We start from the raw sequence: 24,405 nt of genomic DNA on the forward strand, positions 1-24,405 counted from the left end.
AAATGGAGAGTTCTGTAGGTAAAAGACTGACTTTGTGGGCTTTTCATGACTGTACCCCTGATGATCTGTGTGTCCCCAAGAAGGTGATTTTTCCCTCTGAGATTTAGGCTTCTCTCTGTATAAGACAGGAATGAGAATATCCTCTGGTTTTTGTTGTTATAGATTGTAAAGGACATGGAGATCTTCACTGTATTTGGGAAGAGGTGGGAATTCAAGGTAGATATGACCATCTGCAGGGGTGTGCTGAGGACAGAGTAGTGACAGCTGACAGACCTGCATAAAAATACTGTCATGGCAATAAGAAGGTCTTACAGCTGCTATGTGTTTGGAGTGAGAGGTGAGGAAGAACATCCCAAAGGGATGTGAGTTATCCCATCTTTGCTCCTATTTGTCAAGAAATGTGAATTGTGCTGGATTTGAACCTGACTCAGCAGGGTGTGATTTGTTTTCTGGAAGGGGTCATAATGTTCTTCAAGTTAGGCATGCTCATTCACACCTTGTTGGATCTGAGATTGTATCTTTTGTTTTATTGTGGCTTCTGATCAGTCTCTGGCACCTGCTGTGATTTAAGAATCACTTTCATTTATAACATGCTGCCTTTGTGGGACATTTCTCTGGTACTGTAAAGTAGGGAGTGAAGACATCCTGGTTTCATTGGGATAGTTCTCAAATTTTCACCTGGGTTTTCCCTTTCTCTCTCTTCCACCATGCCGCACAGAGAATGTATCTGTTTCCTGGAGGATGACCAGATAAAATATCTTCATCCAGGCCCAAGTCATCTCTGATATTCTTTTCCTGTATGTATTGTTTTGTGGGGCTTTCCAGAGTTTTGCAGGAGCCCTGGCTTATGGTACCACGTGCCTTTCTAGGCAAGCACATGCTAGGCTGTGTTTCACTTGGCAAACGCTGTCTTTTAAGGTAACACAGAGTTAGAGCTCTAAGTTGCAGAATGCAGTTCAGAAGTCAAAGTTTCTAACCCAGGTCACCCATAGCAATTTTAAATGGTAGCATGGAACAATTCATGCCAGATGTGTCTGCCCTGACCAGGAGTTATCATCTCTGTCTCTTCACTGGCTGTGAGGATGGGGCCTCTGCCTCATTCTGCACACCCACGTGACAAAGCTCATGTTGCAAATGTCATAATTCCATTTTCAGCCATAAAATAAGCTTGGAACTTCTCACTAAACTAGCCCTGTTCATCCTCTAAAAGGCATATTTCCATAATAATGGAGGAATTAAAAAAAAAATTCTACACCCTCTCTTTAATCATCTTTTGTTCAGTGGTGGTGTTTTGCTGTTAGACAGCAGCAGTTTTATTTTTGCTTCTCCTTTGAAGACAAATTAAATGGACACTTAGGGTCAACACACGTAATCAGAGGAACTCAGCCATGAAGCCTATGAAATACATGTTTTGCAACAGCATATTTTGTCTTTGGGCTGTGCAGTCTGTATAGATTGTAGATGTACGTACAAATTACTGCTTGAAATCTTAGGCTTTCTCAACTCTGCTCTGTCCCTGCCCGTGTTCAGCATGGGGATATATAGGGTGAATGGTGCATTTCAGTTCTTCTGGAGTCCTTCTGGGTTGGCATTCTTCACTGTTTGGAAGCGTTCTGCACCGCAAAGCTTCTTTCTACTTCAGTCCTCTAAGTTTCCTTTGGAAAGTGAACTTCCTTCTACCATAGGTTTCAGGCTCTGACTCTCATTTTGGAGATCCTTTTATGCATCTTGGGAAACATATTACTCTTGTAGTGCCCAAGGATGCCTTTGCTAGTCCTGCCTGCAGGTGGTACATTCTCCAAGCAGACACCTTCTAACTTTGCAGTGAGTTTTCTTTGGGAGATAATCCCTTCTGTGCTGGCCAGTTCCATTCCGTGTGGATAAAATGGCCTTTCGTGTTCTCTGTGTGCTTCATCATGATTGTTGCAACTGCCTCACTGCTGTGATGAAGTTGGTACAGTTGCCAGCTCACGGTCATAAACACCGGAAGGAACATCAACTCCCAGTCATTCATTCTTCAGGCTTTATTCTTGCATCACTATTTGACTTATTCAGGAGAACAGGCATTTCTCTGCATAGAGTGTCAAAGTACATAGCATACTGTGTCAGAGCCCACTTTGAGACCAGCAGTAAGGAACTTCTACTCATCAGAGCTCAAACCCTGTCAGTGGCATCGTTGAACAAGGTCTTCACCCCTTCCATCAGCTATGTGCCCCAGCTTCATCCCTACCAGCAGCCTGCACTCCGTCATCCCTCGGCCATCCAAAACTGATGCAGTGTTGCGTATCTGTCATGTAGTCATTGTGTGCGTGGAGTAGCTGGAGACCTATCCCGAAGTAGGCAGGAATTGAGAGGGGACTGTCATCTGCAATAACTGCTTCTCTTTGAGATGAGCCCTTCCCAATCAGCTTCCTCTCTCCCACTGAGTGTCTGGGGGTTTGTGGTTGAGATGGAAACTATGTGATGCCAAGAAATGCTTCTCTGCATCTAGCCTTTTGCTGAGCTGTGAGGTGGCAGAATGTAGATGTATTCAAGTGTGCTCCACACATCAGGTGTCTTCAGCCTCAGTGTGCATCCACTGTCCCCATGAACTGCACATCTCAAAGAGCTGCAGTCACTGGTCAATAATCTGTGTTAATTTTATGTATTTCAGCATTTTCAGATAGTGAATTCTATATTATCAGATACTGAATACTTTTCAGATTGTCTTTTGTGATGATTGTAGTATTGATTTTGCTATAAATAATACGGCTGGCATCAACTTTATTAGTGTTTATGTTCTATTAATGTGTGTTGGTTTATTAGTCTTTGAGTTTTTGGCAACTCCAGTTACTTGAGGCATGGTTTTAGTACAATCACATTTTGTCACAGACTGCTATAATTAGGTTAATTAGTCATGGCTTCTACACAGCTTATTAGCAGGCTAAAATCTCTTTTTCTTTCATCAGGAAGATTAAGTGCTGTAATAAATTGTTTCTTCAACAAAGCTTGAGCAAAGTACATTTCAGATTCATATTTCAAATTTGAAATGGAATTTAGCATTCTGCTAATTTTTCACAGAAACACTGAAAATGTTCCTGCCCAAAGTGCTCCTCTTGCCAGGGGTTTCAGGCCAAGACAGTAGTGCCAAAAGAAATCAATATTGATATTTGTGGCCCATTCTGTGCCTCCCATTTTGGGCCCATTAACTTCAAAGGAAACCTCATTAAATGTTGAGGACTCTGGGCATGCAATCAGCCTCGTGTGATTTGGCTTATTATTTATTGTTATTGTTTGATTAACAGTTAGATTGTTATTGTTTGATTAATAGAGACATTAATAGTAGATATAGGCTATTAGTCCTTTGCAGTTGTGCAGCTGTTTTCAGCTCATGATGCTGGAGCATCTGACACACATTTATGATTTAGTCTTCCAGCTTCTTTAAAGTTCAATAAAAAGTTTCACAGAGCTTTTCGCTGTAACCTGTGTGCCAGGGTAGCTCAATATTTACCACTGAGTGAAGAAACCCACATACCTGTCCAGAAGGGCACAGTTTGTAGGGAAGGGTAATATCTTTTATTACATCTGCTGATAGACTTGGAAAAATAGGGAAGTTTCAGGCTTTTTAGTACTTCTTTAAGCCTGAAACAGGAATTGAATTCAAACTAAGTACAGATCGAGAAAAACTGCTCTGAGCTTAACTTGATTCTGTTCATCAGTCAGCCTATATGGGAGAAAAAGTAGTACCTGTGGACCCCCTGTGGAGGCACATTAGTTAGCTCTGGAGCAAGGGGAGATGTTAGCAAAGGACACAGCCATTAGCCTCAGTGCAAATACTGCCTCTGGGTCATTGAAGGGTTATTTAAGAGCAGGAAGGGGAGAAAATTGTATCATTTAATGAAAGTAGTACCTTTGCTGAGTCCCTGGCTCTGGTGTTCAGTAGAGTTGGTTGTTTCAGTTCTAAGGCCTGTCTTTTGCAGGTACTTAATAGTGATCTCTTGAGAAGTCAAAAGTATTCTTTCACTCTTAATGAGGTTTTCTGTCTTTTTTCGATTTCCTTTATTACATAGTATGTTATACTTTCCTCACCCTCTGTGTTCCCAGTACCTAGCTCGAAAGTTTTTACTTCTGTTGGTACTTCTGAAGAAGTTTTTTGTGTGCATGCAAGGCTGTCCATTTCTCCCGACTTGGCTGTTGGTTACCTTACCAATAAATGTGTGGACACACCTTGGAACACAAAGGTACAATGATGCTACTGCTTGAACTGCACAGGACATCAGGCCACAGCCATGTGCAAATGGCCATTTTGATATTCTTTTCATGTGACTGAACTTAACAAAGAATCAGTGTAGAGATTGTCCTCTGTAGGATTTTTCCTCAGTTTTTTTCTTCTTTCCTTCACTGGAAGGTCTCCAGTGTCATAAGATGAAGGTGTTGATACCTAGATGGGCGGTGAGTTTTCTCTGAATTGATGCACTGTGGTCCCTTCAACCCTGTGTAAAGCCCAGTCTGCTTGTTGAGCTGTTCTTCGGTTATCCACAGAGCTAGGACAGACAGCTCATGTCACGGTTCTGCTCTGAGCATGGATATAGAAATGGCATCGTTGGGTTTTATGGTTGTTGGATCTTCCAGACTATGTCTGGACTAACAAGTAAAATGGGCCAGCAGTTGTTTTCTGGCCCTGGCAGCACCTGAATCCATACAGTGGAACTCCCCTCACCTCACAGACAAGGAAGACCTCATATGTTTTTTACTGTGGGCAGTCCCTGGAGTGTCCTATGCTCTGGGCTGTGTCCAGGCATTTCCTGAGAGCAAGCGAGTTCACCAAAGTCAAATGTGAGCCAGCAAGGTACTAGCAAACTGTGTGGCTCATGGTGAGCTTGTGCCTGAACCTCTTCTGTAGCCACAGATTCAGGAGCATATCAGCAGGCAAGAAAAAAGTATGTGTCTTCTCCTCACTGCGTAGGTATGCTGTGGTCTGAGACAGGCAGATAGAAACTCCTTCTCCCCATAGTCTGAGACAACCTTGCTTTGGAACAGCTTTATAGATGCATGAGCGTGGTTTTAGACCTGAGCTAATACAATCTGCCCATCAGTACAGCTTATTAGCTTAGGTAAAGCCTCACAAAAGGCATAGTTATGCATCTTCTGTTCCGTGCCCAGTGCCAAAAGACCATGCTTGTGTTTCTTAGGGGTTCCGCAGAGCAGTTTGTATTTGCCTAGGAAAGATCTTAGGAACATACCCACCATCAACCTGGGCTCTCCTTGAGCTTCACCACTACTAATAAAGCCAGTGGTTGCCCTTATGGTCTTCATTTTCATGGTTGCCTTGGCCAAACCCAGCCTGTTTTAGAAGATGAGGGTTGTTGTCAGGCCACTGAGACTAGCTGAAAGTTGGGTGAATGGATTTTCCTGTGACCTCAGTGATCTCTGCTGTGAAATTCTCCCATGCTCCAACTCCCTCCATGCTGTGCCCTTCCTGGGGAGCTGTGTCCATGTTGGCTCACTGTGTGCCTCCTGCAGAACTGCAGTCCCTGATTAACCGTGTATGCATCTGGCTTTCACCACGGCAGCCTGTTCCCACAGGCTGGATGCAGGCAGCTCTGGATCTCCTTTGCACAGATATGCATTTCCCAAGTCTGATTTTCTTTGTGATATTTTCTGCAGCGCCTCTTCATTGCTGAATGCAGATGTGTCCCATAGGATAAGTGAAGCTAGTTAATATACAGCAAGAATACACCTGGCCAACTTGGATTACTTCTTCATCCAAATCATTTCCCTCATCTTTTTCTGAAGGGGAAGAATTTTCATTATGTAGATATGAAAACGCTACTGAAAGGGCATTGTTTAATAAATGTGATGTTGAATAATGAGCTCTAAATACTGAATTCAGCTTTCGAGGAGGAGAACAGCAGTAGACAAAGTAGTATATTAACTCCATATTTATAATTTTGCAGAATGCAGATGATAAGATTGTGTGTGTGGCTTTTGAGATAAAATACCAAATCATATTTAACATTTAAGAAAACTGGATTTTTTTGACAAAAGAACAGAAATCTCTCTTCCAACTTTCACTTTTTGTACTTTCTAGACACTGAAATTTTTCATTCTTGTCAATGATTCATTGTGACACAATCTGCTGCCTACATTGTGCTCTTTGCGCATAAGCAAGGTCCTTTGATCACGATGGTCAGATATGAAAGGCTTGCAGCTCACAGCTTTCCATGTGCGTTCAGAATTATTATTATGCCAGAAAATCATAGTCTTAATTAAATATCTTCCATTAACTGAATTCTTCAGATGTACAGCCTTTTAGTGCGTCCTTGATAGAAAACATTGATTATGACACTTCGATGTGCATTGATCTGCTGTCATCTAGAAGTTTCCTAAGGACATTTATTTGTCCTTACCAGCACTTAAGTCCCAGAGGAATGTTCCCAATGTCTCACAGAAATACTACTTGAGAACATTTTACCTTTTTTTTTTCCTTTTCTTTTTTAACCCGCTGGCTAACGATCTGATGTTTATCTGAAATACAGCAGAGATTTTGATCACATCAAATATTTAAAGACATACTTTGTTGGTTTGATTGCGGTGTGGAAATTGAGTTTTTCTGGATGCCTCTACAGAAATGTCAGCCTTTGTCCTTCATTCTCAATCCACCCATGACACAAAGCCTGCTGTCAGCTGGTCATTTTGAATGTAAAAGTTCTTTCACCTTCTAAATGGAAGAGAAGGGAAATAATTGCTTCATTAGAGTTATCTTTTAGATATCAAATGTATCCTTTTTAGACATTGTATATCTTTTGAAGTCCTATTGATCTGCTTAAAAAATAGAAAAAAAATCAGTTGCAGTGCACTTCTGAAAAGATGCCAGTGGACTGTGGACCCAGGAGTGACCACAGAAAGGTCTGATGGCTGAGCTGTGCTAGCAACTAAGGGCGTGCAAGCAGTCATCCTATTCTGGACATGATGTGCTGTACCTAGATGTGTAAGATGCTTTTGGAAAGGCAATGAAGACAAATGGTTTGGATTTGGCTCTTCTTTATTAGTTCTTCCTTTAAGCCCAGATCTGCCACAAAGGACCTGTTGGAGCTCCTTGTTTTGTGGTAGAGCTCATAAACGTTTCCTTTGCATGGCAGTTTGGTTCACGTGAACAGCTGTGAAGACTGCAGATTAAGGGCTCAGCTAAATTTCAACTGGGAACAATCTCTGGAACCCTGATGGTAACACCAAGGCTTTACCTGTGTTGCAGCACATGAGATGGCCTTTTCTGGAAGCGCTCATGGTCTCTGTATCATCCCCAACGTGTGATCAGAGTGCATCAGTGGACCACAGTATCGCCAGTACCTGAATAGGAGCATCTCTGTGCAATGAATATAGTCTGACAGAGCCATGGGGACATGCTTTTCACTCAGAGTTGGTCAAGCCTCTGCCGTAATCTGGTTTGATCTTTGAGTATTGCATTTTAAGAAAGATGCAGACCACCTGGAGAAAGGGTAGAGGAGAGCAGTGAGAAGTTTCAGATACCTGAAAACATGACTGTGAAAAGAGATTGAAGAGAGGGAGAAGGGGAAGGGTTATGTCTGAGGACCTCAAGACTGAGGGGACAGGAGGGTACAATCTTCAGAAAGTGTCCTCCAAAGGCAAAAAAGCAATCAGTTTTCTGTATCAGTAAAGGGTAGAGCAAGGTGCATCTCAAAGTACTGCAAGAAAGATTCACACCAGACATTTGGAAAATCTTTGTGGTAGATGTCCTGGTTTCAGCTGGGATAGAGTTAACTGTCTTCCTAGTAGCGGGTACGGTGCTATGTTTTGAGTTCAGTATGCGAAGAATGTTGATAACACTGATGTTTTCAGTTGTTGCTAAGTAGTGTTTAGACTAAAGTCAAGGATTTTTCAGCTTCTCATGCCCAGCCAGCAAGAAAGCTGGAGGGGCACAAGAAGTTGGCACAGGACACAGCCAGGGCACCTGACCCAAACTGGCCAACGCTGTATTCCATACCATGGGACATCATATCTAGTATAGGAACTGGGGGGAGTGGGGGCGGGGGAATCACCGCTCGGGGACTAGCTGGGCGTCGATCAGCAGGTGGTGAGCAATTGCACTGTGCATCATTTGTACATTCCAGTCCTTTTATTATTACTATTGTCATTTTATTAGTGTTATCATTATCATTATTAGTTTCTTCTGTTCTGTTCTATTAAACCGTTCTTATCTCAACCCACAAGTTTTACTTCTTTTCCCGATTTTCTCCCCCATCCCACTGGGTGGGAGGGAGGTGAGTGAGTGGCTGCGTGGTGCTTAGTTGCTGGCTGGGGTTAAACCATGACAGTAGGGAATAGTGAAGGACTGGCACAGATTGCTTGCAGTTCCCATTACTGTGGTTGTTCGAGCAGGTCATGTGAGCACGTATGGGGATTATGTCAGGGGCCTGAGAGCACCAGCTCTCAGAGAAGAAGCTCTGTAGCTTAATTCCTCTTCTAGTCTGGTTGCCTGTTCTCAAGGCCAGTTCTGCTATGGTGTCACCATGAAACCTTGGGTGAGGTCATTGCTGTGAAAAGAGCTGTGAGAAACCTTATCAAAGGGTGAGTCCATACGTATGTGTATATATATATGTATATCAAGACACAGAACCACGGACCCTGAGAGCCTTCCAGCAGGTGACATGCTGGAACAGATGCTTCAGCTCAGCTCTTCCAGTCCATGAGACTTATTTTCCCTTTCAGTTTTGCTGTGCATTTGCCCATGGTGCTAGCCCTTCTGTGATTTATAGCAGCCAAATCCAGGGAACTTTTCAGAAATACACAAGTACCACCTTTCAGCTGTCATCAGGGACCCATGGCCAGCTTCTGGTCCTGGGTGTGTGTCCCTAATTTGCTGGAGAGCATCAAAGAGAGAAAAGATGGAGAGTATGGCTTGGCAGAACAGCCTGACTTTGCAAGGCCCATTTTCAAAACCACTTTGAACAACCTTTGCAGAAAATGCAAGTAAAATGTCAATATGAACCTAGCTGTGAAACATCTTGGGCAAAATTATGAAAATTTGGTGGGTGGTTATAAGCAAGCAGAATACAAAGATTATGACTAAATCTCATTTCTGTTGCTGACCTATCCTATCCAGTAGAGCTGTCTGTAAAAACATACTAGTAGGAAGGACTTGAGTGCTGATGCCATTGCCTTCTGATTTATGATATAGGTTTCACTGGCAGTTTTCCAAGAAGAGGTAGCAATATCCAACCCATCACTCCTCAGACCACTTCTGTCGTCCAACCGCAAGGTGTCTGCATTTTGTGATGCTCTAGGAAGGATGGTACAGATAAACAGAAGGATGTTTTTGTATAGTGTCATGTCATGGCACTACATACTTTTTATCCCCAGTATAATTTAGACACGTGGAAAAAGCAAGGAGGAGTTTGAATGAAGACAGGGGCATACAGTGCAGTGAGCTTGTCAGTAAGCTTTTTATGAAAGAAGAGGATTAAAAATAACATGTTTGTGTTGAAAGGTGATTGAAGTTTGGCAAACCCATCATATCTTTATTTTTACCGTTGGTAGAGATTTTTCTTATGAGTTGAATAATTTAATTAGTGCAGCTAAACAGAAAATAACACCTTCGGTGAATGAATAATACAAATCAAAACCTTGGGAAAAGGTTTATGGGAACGATGGCAAATAATCCATCATTTTCTACATTAATCCTTACAGTTAACAGTAGTATTCAAATGGAGTAATTCATCTGCCTATACGTCTACTTCTTGAATGATCCAATATATCAATTCGAGCCAGATGCAGGTTTGACTTTACCATTCCTCCAGGAGCTGTCTTTCTCCAACCGTTGGAATGCTGGTTTTCCTAATGACATTTAGGCCACCTGCAGAAAATGAATGAAAGAAATTATGAATATTTGCAGAAACCTATATAAGCAGAACTCGCAGTGCACATGGACAGTGCAAGACCTTAGAAGGTATTTGGAAAACGCATGTTTGTTCCCAAGCATCAGGCATTCATACAGGTGCTCTGCTTTAACCCTGTTGCAAAAGTTCACACACAAGCTGCTTCAAACTCTACAAGCCCAGGTACAGACAGACAACTGGGAAGCTGAGTTGTGGTAGGACTTTCCCAGACCTCCCTGGGAACCCGTGTCCCTCAGGTTGGTGAATCACAGCTCCAAAATGCACAGCCAAGCCACAGTGACAGCTGCACAGTTCAAATGCTTTGAATTACTGGAGTGTTTCTAGACTTTGAATCTAATCCTGGTGCTGGTATTGAAAACACTCAGCTGAACCTGGATAGCTTTGCCGCACGCCTCACCTGACATCTAAAAATGGTTCCCCTTCAACTATCATTAGCTTATGGGCTTGGCTTGCTAAAAGCCAGTCTTTTGCACAGTATGTGCACATCAGTGCTGGGGGCCATCCCTGCCCACTGAAACTCTTGCAGCTTCTGCAAATGACATCGCCTTTCCAGAAGATAGTCTCAGGGTCAGTTGCACAACTGCTGAGCACTGTGAACTTTTTATTTCTGGAGCCTGCTCTGCTTAAAAACTGTATAACGTAATCCATAAAAAGACATCTCCTTAATTTTGCAAATGAAATCGGCACTAATTGTTAGGATTTAATAATCTCACATATTATTAAAACTGCAAGAATATTAAATATAATTTATTTCCAGTGTTGTCAAGTTGTATGATTTTTATAGAGAGACTTTTGATCTTCAGTGTGTTCCTTATAGACCTCATTTTTTTATGTAGAGGTGGGTTTTTTTTTTTAAAACCAAGATATATAAAATGCTAAGACTGAAAGTGTGAATCAGGTATAACCTGAAGACTCAAAAAAGTAAAGATAGCTTTTTAAAAAATAAACCTCACTTTTTAAATTATGATTTCATTAGGTCTTTTTAAAAACCAGTCCCATGGCTGCTGGGGAACTTGGTAAATAGGTGTTAGAAGCTCACTCTGGCAGCACTGGTTTTACTTGCACTGTATTATTTTCCACACTATGTCAGCACAGAGCATGGTAATGAGATGCTGTTTTGACTTCCCTTGCCCCAGAGCTGTTCTTGAGTCAGATGACTCTGGGGCAGGGTCTTTTAAATTATGGAAATAGTTTAAAATACTAAAGAATCTTTTTTTTTTTTAAAGAATAATTTCCTTTAGAGCTGAGGGGAAGAAAACATGGAGATAATCTCTTTTTTTTTAGTTTTAGATTTTATAAAAACTTATGAAGCAATGGCCAAACTTGAGGCCAGTTTTGACCAGATGGTGTCCTTAGAATAACTGCCTTTAGTGATAAGAGCAAGTGTTTTCTCTAATAAATTTACAAAAGCTTGTTGTAGTGTTTCTGGCACTAGGAGATAAATTGCATGCAATAGCAATGACACCAGACCTTTGAAGTTGTTCTTTTCACTAAAGACTCGGCCCATCCTCTGGAGGCAGCAAGCAGTGAGGGGAAACTGAGTGTGTCATCTCGTCGTGCCCATCGGCCTGGGACTTGTAATGGCAACTAGGATTTCTTTCTCAAAGCCAATGGCTGATACATGTTGTATTTCCTACAGCTGTGGGGGGAAAGAGAGTACTTTGCATTTGTGAATGTGTGAAATTCACAGATCTGCTGACATATCAGCTCCAGTTTAAAGCTGGTTCTGACTTAGAAGAGAAACTGTCAAAGAAAACTAAAGTGATAAAGCAAGTTGTCTGTGATTCAGTGAATGAAAAATCATTTTCTCTGAGAAAACAATGATCCTTGCCTTGACGTGGTGTGAAGAGACCTGTTTTGCTGGCAAAGTCTCATTTTGAGATATAAACTCAAGACCCTCCTGTCTCTTTCCAGCCATCAGAGATGATTATAGTGTGGGTTGCAAAGATAGGAACTGGAGTCTTCCAGCCCTTTTGATCATGTTTTATTTTGATCAATGTTTTTTGTCTCTCTCAATTTCCATGACAACTCTAATTGACAAATGTATTCTTTATTATGTTGACAAAAATAGCCATGCTGCACAGGTTGATGTGTAGTACCCATCTGCTGTCCCAATGTACCATTCCTGCTTTTACTCCTGCTGCTTGGAAACAGTGATGTATTACTGTTGGTGTAAGTTCCTTGGAAAAATTCACAGCAGAGGTATTGAAAAGCAATTAATATTCACAGAAAGATTACTGATTGAGATAGCTTTCACTGCACCAGCTTTTAAATAGCAGCATCTCTTATTAATACCATCACTTCTAATAAATGTAATTAAAATTGTTGACTAATGAAAATTTTAGAGTTAATTTATATAATACAGATTTTATATTTGCAATTAGAGCTTTCTTGATTCTGCAACATGTTGTTCAGGGAGAGACAGACTATCATCTCTGATTACATGTCTGTCATTTAGTAAGAAGAAAGAAATTTTTCAGTCTTCCTTGTTAACATCAATGAAGAGACTTCAGCCAAAGTTCTGAAGCGGTATTTTAAGTAAGTCACTTCAGAAGTCAACAGTGTTAAGATGTTTTATATAAGCACTTGCACTGATGAATCCACTGAATTCAACATTTGCCGTTGTGTTGTGTTCAGCTATGAGAGGTGCATCAAATAAATGTATTGCTGCAAGGACAAGGTTTTGGCAGATCAGAATACACGGTATTGTTCCTGTCAATGTCAGTTTCTCATGTTCTGTGCTCTGGTTTCTAGTTTTCCACAGAAAGCAGGATATGGCGCTGAATTTGGAGCAAGTACTTCTGTCACTGACATTTCTCCATGTTAGTGCTAATCCACACATGGAAACAACATCTGTTGAATCACTACTTTGCTCACACTCCTTTTCATGAAATTCTCAGGATCCCTGGGAGTTTGGCATGGAGACGGTCAGCGCCAAACTGAGTCAGTCTATGCTGTAGCTCTCAAGTGGTATTGCAAGCACTCTGCTCTTAGCTATGCCTTTTGTGGAGGTATTGATGAAATTGTGACTTCGGGCAAGGCTTGATTTGTTGCAGAACATTTATAGTAATATCTACAAGCACTTCTCTGCCTATAGCTCTAATTTGGCCCTAGAGCACATGACCTATGAGGAAAGGTGGAGGGATTTGTCCAGCTACAAGATGACAGAGCCAAACTCTCCTTGTTATTGGCATGTGAAGTAATAAGGATCAACTGTGACAAATTGCAGGTAGGGAGGTTCAGCTTGAACGTATTACAAAAAAAATTTTCTTTACCAGAAGGATAGTGCAGCTCTACATCAGGGCACCCAGAGAGGCTGAGAGAGCTTCATTTTAGAGGTCATCATTTTGGCAGACAAAGACATAGCTGACCTGATCCAGTGCTGGCTGTAGTCCTAGCCCGGGCACAAGGTTGGACTAGACACCTCCAGAAGTTTCTTCCAACCATTGCTTATGTGATGCTATGAGTGTATATTTAACAAATGTCCTGGGTCAATGGCACCCACTGGGAACAGCTTTACAACCTCTTTCTCTCTGTCGCCTATAGGCATTCCCACTGCTACAAATGTGAACTCATTTGTTACAAGAAGCCCCTTTTTCTGATGCCTGCCTTCCCTTTGTTAGCTCTCTGTGTTGAAATATGGCTTCTGACTAAACTCAATCTATTAGAAAGACTGAAGTTTTACTCTGCTCTTGTCTTCTCATTGGGAAGCCTTTCTGGAGGGAAAACATGGCTTTCCTGCAGTTTTTAGAGCAGACTGACCTTCAGTGTCTTCTGCCTCATTTGCAACAGCATCGTATCCAAGGCAATCTCCCAGCGCTTCTGTCAGGGCACTTGCATGACTTACAAAGCCCCATGGCAAGTGCGTATTTTTTCAGTTGATCTGGACAAGGTGTGACATCAGCATTTTTCAAGGAGCTTTCTCAGTTGCTTTCCATAGTGGAGCTGTATGGGATGTGAGCTGGAGCATTAATGGTGCGGAACACCTCTGCCCATCAAGAAGCTTCGGCTTCACTATGAGTGTGCCCTTCTGTTTCTATAGAAAATAGATCATTCACTGTCTTTTATACTTTACTAGTCTTTCCCACTTCATGTTCAACTGCTTACAGCTTCAGATTATGCAAAATGCTCTGAAGATGTTTGTTTCAGCAAGAATTTTGCTTGAAATCCAGAAGAACCTTACAAGCTGTGCAATACGTTTTGCCACCACTTGTATGAACGATAATTTTGATTCTTTACTTCTCTGCATAACATTTATAGTTGCCACTTTCTAGCTACAAAATCTAGCTACATTTTCATTGTAATTATCATTTAGTTACTGCCTTGCTCAGCTGCTCTTCGGGGTATTCTTCAGCTACCTGTTTCAGCTACAGACTTGTAGCACTAAGAAGTTAATATTTGTGTGTATTTGACAAGTATAAATCTGAGTGATTTGTTTTTTTCCAATGGCACAGTATGGTATGCATGCTTCTACAAAGAAAGCATCCACCCATTTACAGTTTGCGTTATGTTTATTGAGATTTGTGGCTCTGTGGTCACCACAATTGCATGATTGAGTCCCAGTGTTGTGGTTTTCACGGAACGTGTGCATCAGACTATGCAGATAGAGAGGTATATGCATGGGGGAACAGGGAGAGAAAAATAACTGCATGTGTATAAAGATGAAGACAATTAATATTGCAACTGTGAAACCCCTTAAAAAACAGTTTTGGTGAGCATGGCGTGCCTGAGTCTCTGTTTAGCTTTGGATACTGAGCACCCTGGATACAAAACCACATTTTTCCATCAGTTGCTGTGATTTTTTGCTGCACAATTGTCTTTGTCTCTGTTGAAGCAGTAAGGAGACTGTTTGCAGACTTGCAGCTCACGGGAATGCCAGCAATGTGCTCTCCTGTCAGACATGGGCTCAAAATTTCCAGCTGCTATCCAAAACACATTTCTGGGATAACTGACAGTAGCAAGTGCTTGTCACCTGAGATTTTTCAGTTCTGGTCTCAAAACAGGAGAGCAGATTTCTTCTCACTTTGGGTTATGGAGACCTGCATTGTGGATGATGCCAAAGTCTTTCATCCTTTCCTTGTATTGTCACTTCCAAAATCCCATGTGTCTGCAACTGTGCTGCAGGGGAGAAGGCCTGGATGCCATGTGCAGCTTCACTGGCTGGCGAAGGGCGTTGCAGTGATGTGGGTGAGAGCATCAGGGAAGGCTGTGTTAGGTGCAGCATGATTTTAGAACTGACATTCTGTGGGCAGAAGTTCAGAAGACCTTCCGCAAGTATAAAACTGTCCTCGGTCATACTTTCCTGTGGCCTCGCGAATGGGCCGTGTCGATTCCTGTTCCTGTGACAATGTGCTGACAACAGGGTTGGGAAAAGGAGAATGGACAGAGTCTGATCTGGGTGGGTTTCTGGCTGTGGCTCCCAGGTTCCAGCTATGACCTGTCTGGTGGAGCAAAACATGAGCAGTCAGTGATGTTTAGAGAAATGGTTCAAAGCCATGTAGGATTGTTCTTCTGAAGACCTTCCTTGAATTTTTCCAGGCGCTCTCATCCATGGAGGAATTCAGGAACCTAGATCGGGATATTGAGGGGTCTGCAAAACGGTGGAAGAAATTTGTTGAATCTGAGTGTCCTGAAAAGGAGAAGTTCCCTCAGGAATGGAAGAACAAGTCAGCTCTGCAGCGCCTGTGCATAATGAGAGCCATCCGACCCGATCGCATGACCTACGCTGTCAGGTGGGGACACTTTTTACTATCTCTGTAACTCTCTTGCTTAACAGGCAACTTTGGGTCTGTGTTTTCTGGGGGATAGGAGTAATTCAGAAATATGTTTAGATTTATTTATTATAGAATGTGAGTTCTGCAAAATGGATTCCTATAAAGGACTCTGATGAATGAGTCATCCCTGAACTGTGTAAGACAGTCAACACATTTTATTTAACTAGAATTTCTTGCTTAGGGAGATCTAACCCCAATGTCACCGGTAGTGATGGAGAAGTATAACTAGCACTGGGTGAGAAGCAGACATGCCAAGTCAGAAATGAGCATGATCATACAGGTGTTATGCATCTGCTAGAGTTTTTTAATGATCAGTAGAACTTCTAGAGTTCATTAAGGTTGATTTTAGTTACTAGATCCTTTATGGCTGTTACTTAGGCACAAGAATAAAGTGTAGAAGTGAAGGAAAGTCTTATAGAAGTTTTCTCTTTTTTTTTTTTCCTTGTAAAATGCAAAATTTATGCGATGCTAGTTCTGAAAGTTGTAGTTGTAAATTATGTAGTGAAGGTAACTAGGCAAGTCTAAACTTTATGGAAGTATGCAAAAGCAATATGCTTGTTCCAGGAGAAACTAAAGGTCTTTCACTCCATTAGGACTTGTTTTTACCTTCTCTGTCCTAGTAGTCTATGATTTGACATTTCTGCAATGTCTCTCATGCTACTGCCTCTCAAATAGTTTATATTGCTCCACCATCTGGCATGTGCGTGTATATGGGTGCATGTAGCAGATCGTATTACTCAGTGTATGAACTAGATTTCTGTTTGTGCTTTAAAATTCACAGAAGAATGCAGATAAGACTGAGTGAAGTCTCCCTATGGTCAATGTTATTATCTTTTATTAAATTAAATACTATAATTTATCATAATCATACTATTCTAAACCATCTTCTTTTTAATTTCTGACTCTTTTAGGGCTGGATTCTCCATGTGTTCTCTCAGCTGAAAAGATTGTTTTTCCTGTTGTTTTTTAGTTTGAGTAAAATAAACTCTTGTCTTTCTGAACTTTTAAGTGCGTAATTCATTTAAGCAAGTTTAATTCATTTCCTTCAGTCAAAATGGTGCTACTCACATAGCTCAAAAATAACTGGAACATAAAGTTTCAACAGCTTTCATATTTCTCTTTTATGAAAAGGTAAGGGAATCCAAGTTCAAAAGCTTGGCTGGATATTTTTAGGGTCTGGGCATGTCAAGCTTTTCTATTTGCACAGGAGTATTTAAATTTTTGTTTTGTTTTTCTTCTTATCTAGAAGTAGGTTAGAACATAAACATGTGCAAACAGTAACAGTTCACAGTGCCTTCCCCAATACTTTGTACATGTTTGTGACTAAAATTCTTCTTGAAATACAGGATAGTCAGACACTAGGCCCAAAAGGCTTAAGAAGAGCTTTTGTTTAGGGAAATCTCATACCCCAAAAGTAAGTCTGAAATTATTAGTGGTAACAATGACAGTCAAAATGTTTGACTACCTGGTTCGTCCTTGATAGCATCATACTCCTCAGACCTTTCTTCAGCAAGCAGTCTGGCTAAGACAGATACTGTTCCCTTAGTGAAGAAATTTGTTGTTCCTAAGACATCCATCTCTATGGAAAAAGTCTCTTCATCTGTCTCATGTCAGTTAGTGAAGAAGGAAGGAAAAGTGGTCTTTGGATTGAGCTTAATGCAGTCAGCATTCCTGATAGCCACCACACAGAAGGCTAATGGTCATCTGGTGTCTCGTTTTCCTAAGCACAGTCAAAACTTCAAAAAGTGGGGGATCTTGTAGAGCACTGGTGAGCTGCATACTCCAACCATGAGGACTTCAGCTTCAACATCCCTGCTTTAGCCAGTAGTGTTTCAAGATCTTGTGTGTGTTAACAAATTCATCAAGTTTTAGATACCTGCAATGTCGTTGGATCCCACAAGTTGTTTTGCAGTTCTCAACTTGCAGATCTCTTCCTTCTGTATATCAGTTAAATATGCTAACATTAAATACCTTACTGATGGTCAATGGACATCACTACTAGTCCTAACCTTTCTGTCTCTCTGAGAGTCTTGACAAGCACTCAAGTGCATTTTGGGAGTCAAGGAGTAAGTTGGTAGCCTAAACACAGGTGACTAGGGGTATTTTAGGTGCCCTAGAATATCCCTACCTCATTTCCAGCTGCTGTTCAGAGAGGTGCAGGACCCTTTATGTCCCATGTCATTATGTGCCAGCTCCAAAAGATGGTCAAGGAAGCTCTTCGGTATCTAAAATGATCCACTCCTGTACAGGCTTCTTGCATTTCCCTGTCTTGGAAGTTAGGTTTTTCAGCCACTCTTCATAGCAGATCCCTGGGGATATTTGCAGAGGTTGTTTTATTCCCTAGGCCTAAGAGGCCATCAGAAGAAACCACTCTTACCCTGACTCATTTCTTATAGCTTAGATGGGGGTGGTGCTCTATTGTCCATCACCAAGAACCATAATTTCCTCAAGAGGTATTTTCGGGTGTAAATACCTATTTCATCCTTCACTCTTATTGAAGAACATCAGCAAGGATCTTCTTGCAACACCTTGTGCTTCCATGCTTCCTCATCCATGATGAGGTCAGATCAGTCCAGCCGCTACTAGCAAGGTATAACTTGGTCATGGTGAAGTCCTTCCAAAAGCAATGGTACTACTGCCTTGAGGGATAGGCCTTTGAAACAACACGGAATGACTAAGGACCCTGGTAGCTGGCACCTCCAGCCATGGTTATGAAACTTATATGGACTCTTCAGGTAAAGGATCTTAAGCAGCTGTGGCTTTATATAACCTAGATAAGCTGTAAACCAGTCATTTGTCTTGCAGGGTATTTTTGCTTTTTGTTCTGGCACCATTTCTCAAATCCTACTGCTTATACTGTGAACCACCCCTATGAATACCTTGTTTGAAAGACACCAAGTGTAGGCACTCTTCCAGTCCTGTCTCTGAAGGCAGGCCTTCCTTTCCTGCATGTGTGGTCCATTTCAAAGTCTCCAAGTCACATTAGTTGTGTTTCTGAATCTCCAAGGCATCATTTCATAGAGCTGAGACTTGATGTAAACCAAGAATGTTGTGACCTCATATCTGATGGACTTCTTTAAACTTTGTGAACTGAAGCTTTCCAGCGACTCTTTACCAAATCTTGACCCAGAACAGAAAAATCTACTTGAAAGAGGCACCAAAGTGGAAGCTTTTTCTTTTGCAATCCTTTAGGCATTTCTATTCCAATTGCCTTTCACTAGTCCTTGAAGGAGATTCTCAGCTCTCTCAGAAAGAATCTGGCTGCCTTATTCTGGTAGTACCTACTGGGTGAAAACTGGCTTATGTTTTTCTTACCTGTGGTACTGAGGTTTTCAAAAGGCCTGAGTCATGCCTCTATGCTAGAAGAGTAACTGCTTATTCCTGGGGTTTGAATATAACATTCCTACCTTTGAATCAATATTCACTGTATCCTCTTTTTCTAAAGCAGTGATTTTGGAAGCTCATGCTGGGGAAATTCAGCCTGGACATTCTTCATGCCCTGTATTCTGTTCAGGCAGCAGCTGTGGAGCTGAATTTTTTCCTGTTCTCTCAGTTGTATTTTTCCTTGTGACTCTCACGCAGAGGCTAAGCTACATGCACTAGATATTCTTAGAGCTCTTCCCTTTTATCTTTCCAGAACAAAGCAATTTTGTAAATCATTTGGACCTTTTGTGACTTTTGGTGATAAATCTAAAGGAGTGCTGTTTCCTCTCAAAGGCTGTATGGATTACAAAGTACACGGCAGTTTTCTGTACATTAACTTATTTCTTCTCTTCTGAGAAACCTTTGTTAGAATCAAGCCAGTACTTGTATTGAAATTCTGAATACAGCGTTGGGCTGGTAGGTCCCACTGTTTTCCCTTCTTATTTCCTTTTGTTTGTCAGATATTGGTGTGCCATGTGTCCTTTTACTTCTGTAAAAAGTGCTAAACATTGCTATTGAGTGATAACTCCAGAAGCCTAGCCTGCAGATCCTGTCTAAAATGATTTCATGCCCATTTTTTTCATTTAGTTTCTGATTTGTTTGAATCAGCAGAATCAAAACTAATTAAGTGATTATTTGCAGGGGAATCTGTCTTTTCTGAACAATAGTAAACAGGCAAAACTTTTTTCTTTCTGGCAGAGATTTTGTAGAAGAAAAGCTTGGCAGTAAATATGTGGTAGGGAGATCCCTGGATTTCGCAACAACCTTTGAGGAATCAGGACCTGCAACCCCAGTGTTTTTTATCCTGTCCCCAGGAGTCGACCCACTGAAGGATGTGGAGAAACAAGGTAAATAAATCATGTCTCTAGGCATACCACAGCATTACTTTTTATCTTCTGCATAATTATCTTGGCATGACATTCTTGTTCTGTTTTTTTTTTTCCTCATCTCTTTGTAGATAATGGAGTAATCTGTTAAAAATAGATAATTGTGAGAGAATGTGATTAGGTTTTTTTGTTTTGTTTTGTTTTCTTTTTTTTTTATTAAAGGATTTTGGATTTTCATCTAAAGTTTAAATTAAAGTTGTCTCTTTCCTGCATTGCCTGGATTCCCAGTGTGGTTCACACTGCAGCAATTTCTGAGCTGGTCTTGTACACAACCTATAATTTACATCAGAGATGTCTAATATGCTGTCAGATGGGTTGCTTTTTGCCAGGAAAGGTTGGACCAGATGATCCTTGAGGTCCCTTCCAACCTGGTATTCTATATGATTCTATGATAGCTAAAAATAAGTGACAGCTCTCTATAACAGTCTGCTGGTTAGTGGCAGAGTTTCCAGTTTTTAATCCCGTCCTTCCTGAGTTGATTTTAGTGTGGATGGTCAGATGTAGTGCTGTCAGCTGGCTTCAGAACCAAAGGGGCTTCACTAAGGTGCCTTATTTGAGAAGGCAGTGATTTCCGTTGTGCACCGACTGCTGTAGTCAGTGCCTGTGCTCTAAAGCTGCCAATGTGCAGAATTTGCTCTGGGTCTCAAATCTACTGTGGAAGGATTGCCATTTTCGGCCTGACCATAGCAATTACAGTAGGTCTGGAAATGGGGTCACTTCTGACTGTTGAACAGAGGTAACTGCGGTCACTTCTTTCAAGACTGTTACAGTGGAGGGGCTCCATCCCTCTGGAGCAGAGGAGTCAGGTGCCTTTGGGTACTGCTTTAGGGCTGCTCCTGATTGCCATTCTGCTCATCAGATGTCTTTTCTCTTTCTCCAGCAATGCGCTCGACATATCCCCAAGACCATGACTTGTGGTCAAGCCCCGATGCTCCCAGCGATGTGGAGTATAGTATATTTAAACTGTATTAATTACATATCAGACTACCCTAGTACTGCTGCTGGCTGGTTTTTAGCAGGCAGGTCTCCATACTAGACATCAGCAGGGCTGGCAGCCCCAGCAGAGAAACCAGTAACACTGAAGTAAGCCATCATCCAGGCGAGTGGTGGAAGAATGCTGACCTGTGGATTTCTTTTCCTCTCTATGATGCACCTTCTGGGTCATCCCAAAACAATGTTTAAGTCAGTCTTCACCCACATTCCCACAAGCAGCTTTCAGAGATGTTAAAGCCCAGTGCAGCCTGAGCCACAGGCCAGATCACAGTGCTCTGTCGTGGGGTGTTCCTGGGCTTTGCATTGTGCTTCATGCTCTTTCTGCCCTGATACCAGGTCTCATTATTGTGAACTGAAGGGGACCCCCTCTGAGGAAGGTCCTGTCATGTGCCTGGATTCCATTTGGAGCCACATCAGTGAACCTGTGCTCACTGTGTTCTTTTCTTGTATGGGAAATGAAGCACTAAAATCCAACCATGAATGGTTTAATTGGAATTGTAAAGATGAGTGTAGTTGAACACCTGGGGTTAGTCAGCCAGAAAAGTTACAGCAAGTAAAAGTGAAAAAAAATCTAATGAAGTAAAACCATTGTTTCAGTACAGCTGCACTGGCCTTAAAGTCTGCCTCACTGGGGTTTGGATTGGATTCATTATTCGGTATTTTCTCTGCCCTTCATGAGGTTTTATTAAAGCGCAAGTCTGGCTAGATAATTCTTGTGAATGGCAGATAGCTTCTTCCAGATGCTGCCCACCCGTGGGACCTTTCCTTGGCAAAATGGGGAGGCCCCTGCAGCAAACACTGGTGGGCTTGGAAAGCTCCCCCACCTCCCTGGGGCAGCCTGACTGCACCAGCCCCTCTCCTCTCCAAGCCAGCAAGGAAGGAGGAAGGCTGGCATCATCTTTGGTGAGGCAGCCAGCACAGGCTCACTGTGTACCCTTCTGCAGTCCTGTTCCTATCCTTGAAGTGGAAATAACAACTGATACTGATTTTATTATTAATCACCTGGTTTGGGGTAGCAGCCTGCCTTCTGTAAATTGGCCCCATCCCTTCTTGAGAGGATGGGTCTTGAAGGCAGAGGAGAGATTAGCAGCTCTCAAAGTTGTCATCCACCAGAGATGGTGAGAAAAGAAAACTGGAAACTCTCAAATATGGGGAGGGCAGTATCCCAGGGGGTTGCTGTAGTAAGGCTAAGCAGAGAGCTCGAGCAACTGGAAGAGTTTGGATGTTTGTTTTACTTATGGCATCTGTTTCCAATCTTGTACCAAGAGCTGAATCCTAAGTCTTGCAAGACAAATCTTTTCCTTGTTTTACTATAAAAATTGTCTGCTTGTAGCAGAAATCAGGAATTAAGGGTGCACCATCTGCGTGAAGGCAAATCTGCATGCAGAGATAAGTGTAGGCAATCCCAAGGGATCAGCACACGGGGACATGTGTACTGACTCCCTGGCTGAGCCAAATGCATCCTACTATGATGCGGGGAGCCAGTGTGGATGTTTGTCGGGCTGCTTCCCTCTGACAGCACAAATTGGTGCTCATCTTCTGAGGAGCACGCAGCAGAGAGAGCTTGCTCCAGGCAGTTGCTTCTCCTGTGAGACGAGAAGCAACTGGAGTCCTCCATCTTTGGATGACAGACAGATTCAGAAAAATAAACAGGAGATCTTTAGCCATGATCAGTTAAAGGGTCTGAGGCACTGTGGTGCTACAGAGAACTCAGGGGAGTCTGAAGGAGTATCACAGACTAAATGAAGAAACACTAAATAGATGCCATCCTTCCTCCGGAGCAGGATAGTAAATTACATGGGGTTTGGGATTCCCACCCTGCACTGTGCAGACAGGGATGTCGAAGGGACTGTAGGAGATGGTGGCTCCTGGAGCACCCCTTCCCGTGGGCTTTTCTGCAGTCCACTGACCGTGGGCCTTCACACACGTGGGTTGCTTCCTACAGTGGTGGTGCACCCAGAGGTAACTCCACACCTGCCAAAGCCCATGATGATCCAGGAGAAATCTGCAGGGCTGACTGATCTCTAGATCCAAGAAATCTGGGAGGCCTTGGTCGAGGCCGCAGAAAGCTCACACAGATTTCATTTCAGCTGCCCTCTCAAAACTGAATACGTTCCTAAGATTACTGCTGCTTCTAGCATGCATCGCAGGGTGCATTTCCCCACCGAACAATGTCTTGTTCAAAGCCTATTTAATCAGCAGGAAATTATTTTAATTTCCTATCACTGTAAAATATGTTTTTACACAAGGTTGCAGGGGAATACTGTTCTTTAAACAAGAGGCACTTTGTAATAATGTACCTTTGTGTTGATGCTGCTCTGTAATTAAAAGTAGTTTGGAAGAAGCCACTGCTGTTTTCAGTGCTTTGGCAAGGAGTGTGTGAGAGACAAGATAACTATTATAAGAAGTGCGATAGCTCTTCTGTGAGGGTTTTTGATAAGACTGAACTCTGCTTCACTGCTGCTGTGTGAGCTCAGCTATGCTGCCTGCTGTTCCAGGTAAAAGTGCTGAACATTGCTCTTTTTTTCTTTTAGGGAAGAAACTTGGTTATACATTTAACAACAGGAATTTCCACAATGTTTCCCTTGGACAAGGTCAAGAGGTAGTTGCTGAACAAGCTCTAGATCTGGCTGCGAAGGAGGGTCACTGGGTCATCCTTCAGGTAGGGTGCCTTTGGAAGCAGTCCTGCCGTTCTCCCGGGTTACCTGATGCTGATCACCTTAGCAAGGGCAGTCTGTTGTTCTTATGTGGTGGGAGATGGGACAAGGTGTCATCTGTGTGTCCAAAGCAGCCACCTTCTTGCTGTTATCTATTACTTTTATTGGGCATTGTCATTTTGGTTTTCTTGCTCTTTGAGCCTTCTGTAGGGTGTGTAGTTGTAGGGAGTCCTCTGAGGGAAGGTTGTGCTACACTTCCCGTGCTTTTATTTGCTTCATGAATAAATAAAGAGCTTTGTTCTTAAGAGCTGTTAGACCAGTTCTCTTACTACCTCTCAAAATTTACCATGTATTTAAATGAGCAATGAGAACACGCACACCACCTTAGGAAAGGCAGAGACAGTGGCGCCAATTCCTTTATGCATCCCAAAACTGTTAAATGTTTGAAGCTCTTATCACAACTCGGCAAAATGTTTCAGAGCCTTTTCGGCTGTGAAGGGAGCTCTGTCTTTGTCAAGTGCTCTCTGGAGCCACTTACTCAGTGAGTACTTGGGTTTGCTAATACACAGAGTCAGTGATGCCAGCTCTCATTACAGGTCTTGGGAACCCCTCTGGTTTCCTTGATGGGGATTTTATAAATGTTTATTATCACTGAGTTGTTTGGATAAAATTAGATTAAGACAAAGCCTTGTGTCCTCATCTAAGACTACAGGCCTGATTTTGGATTTAAATTAAATGCCATTGATATTTTGATCTTAATTTTTGCTTTTTTTGA

At 42.1% G+C, this 24,405-nt stretch overlaps 1 protein-coding gene across 1 annotated transcript in view; it reads left to right on the forward strand.

Moving 5' to 3' along the window:
• DNAH9 (dynein axonemal heavy chain 9) overlaps positions 1-24,405 on the forward strand; it is a 209,010-nt gene that overhangs the window by 141,664 nt on the left and 42,941 nt on the right. The window contains exons 60-62 of the mRNA XM_075044848.1: positions 15,435-15,628; positions 19,793-19,941; positions 23,508-23,635. Of these exons, the coding sequence (XP_074900949.1) occupies positions 15,435-15,628; positions 19,793-19,941; positions 23,508-23,635 (471 nt within the window). The remainder of the gene's footprint in view (positions 1-15,434; positions 15,629-19,792; positions 19,942-23,507; positions 23,636-24,405) is intronic.

Source organism: Buteo buteo, chromosome 13 (assembly GCF_964188355.1).
Source record: "Buteo buteo chromosome 13, bButBut1.hap1.1, whole genome shotgun sequence".
Taxonomy (NCBI): domain Eukaryota; kingdom Metazoa; phylum Chordata; class Aves; order Accipitriformes; family Accipitridae; genus Buteo; species Buteo buteo.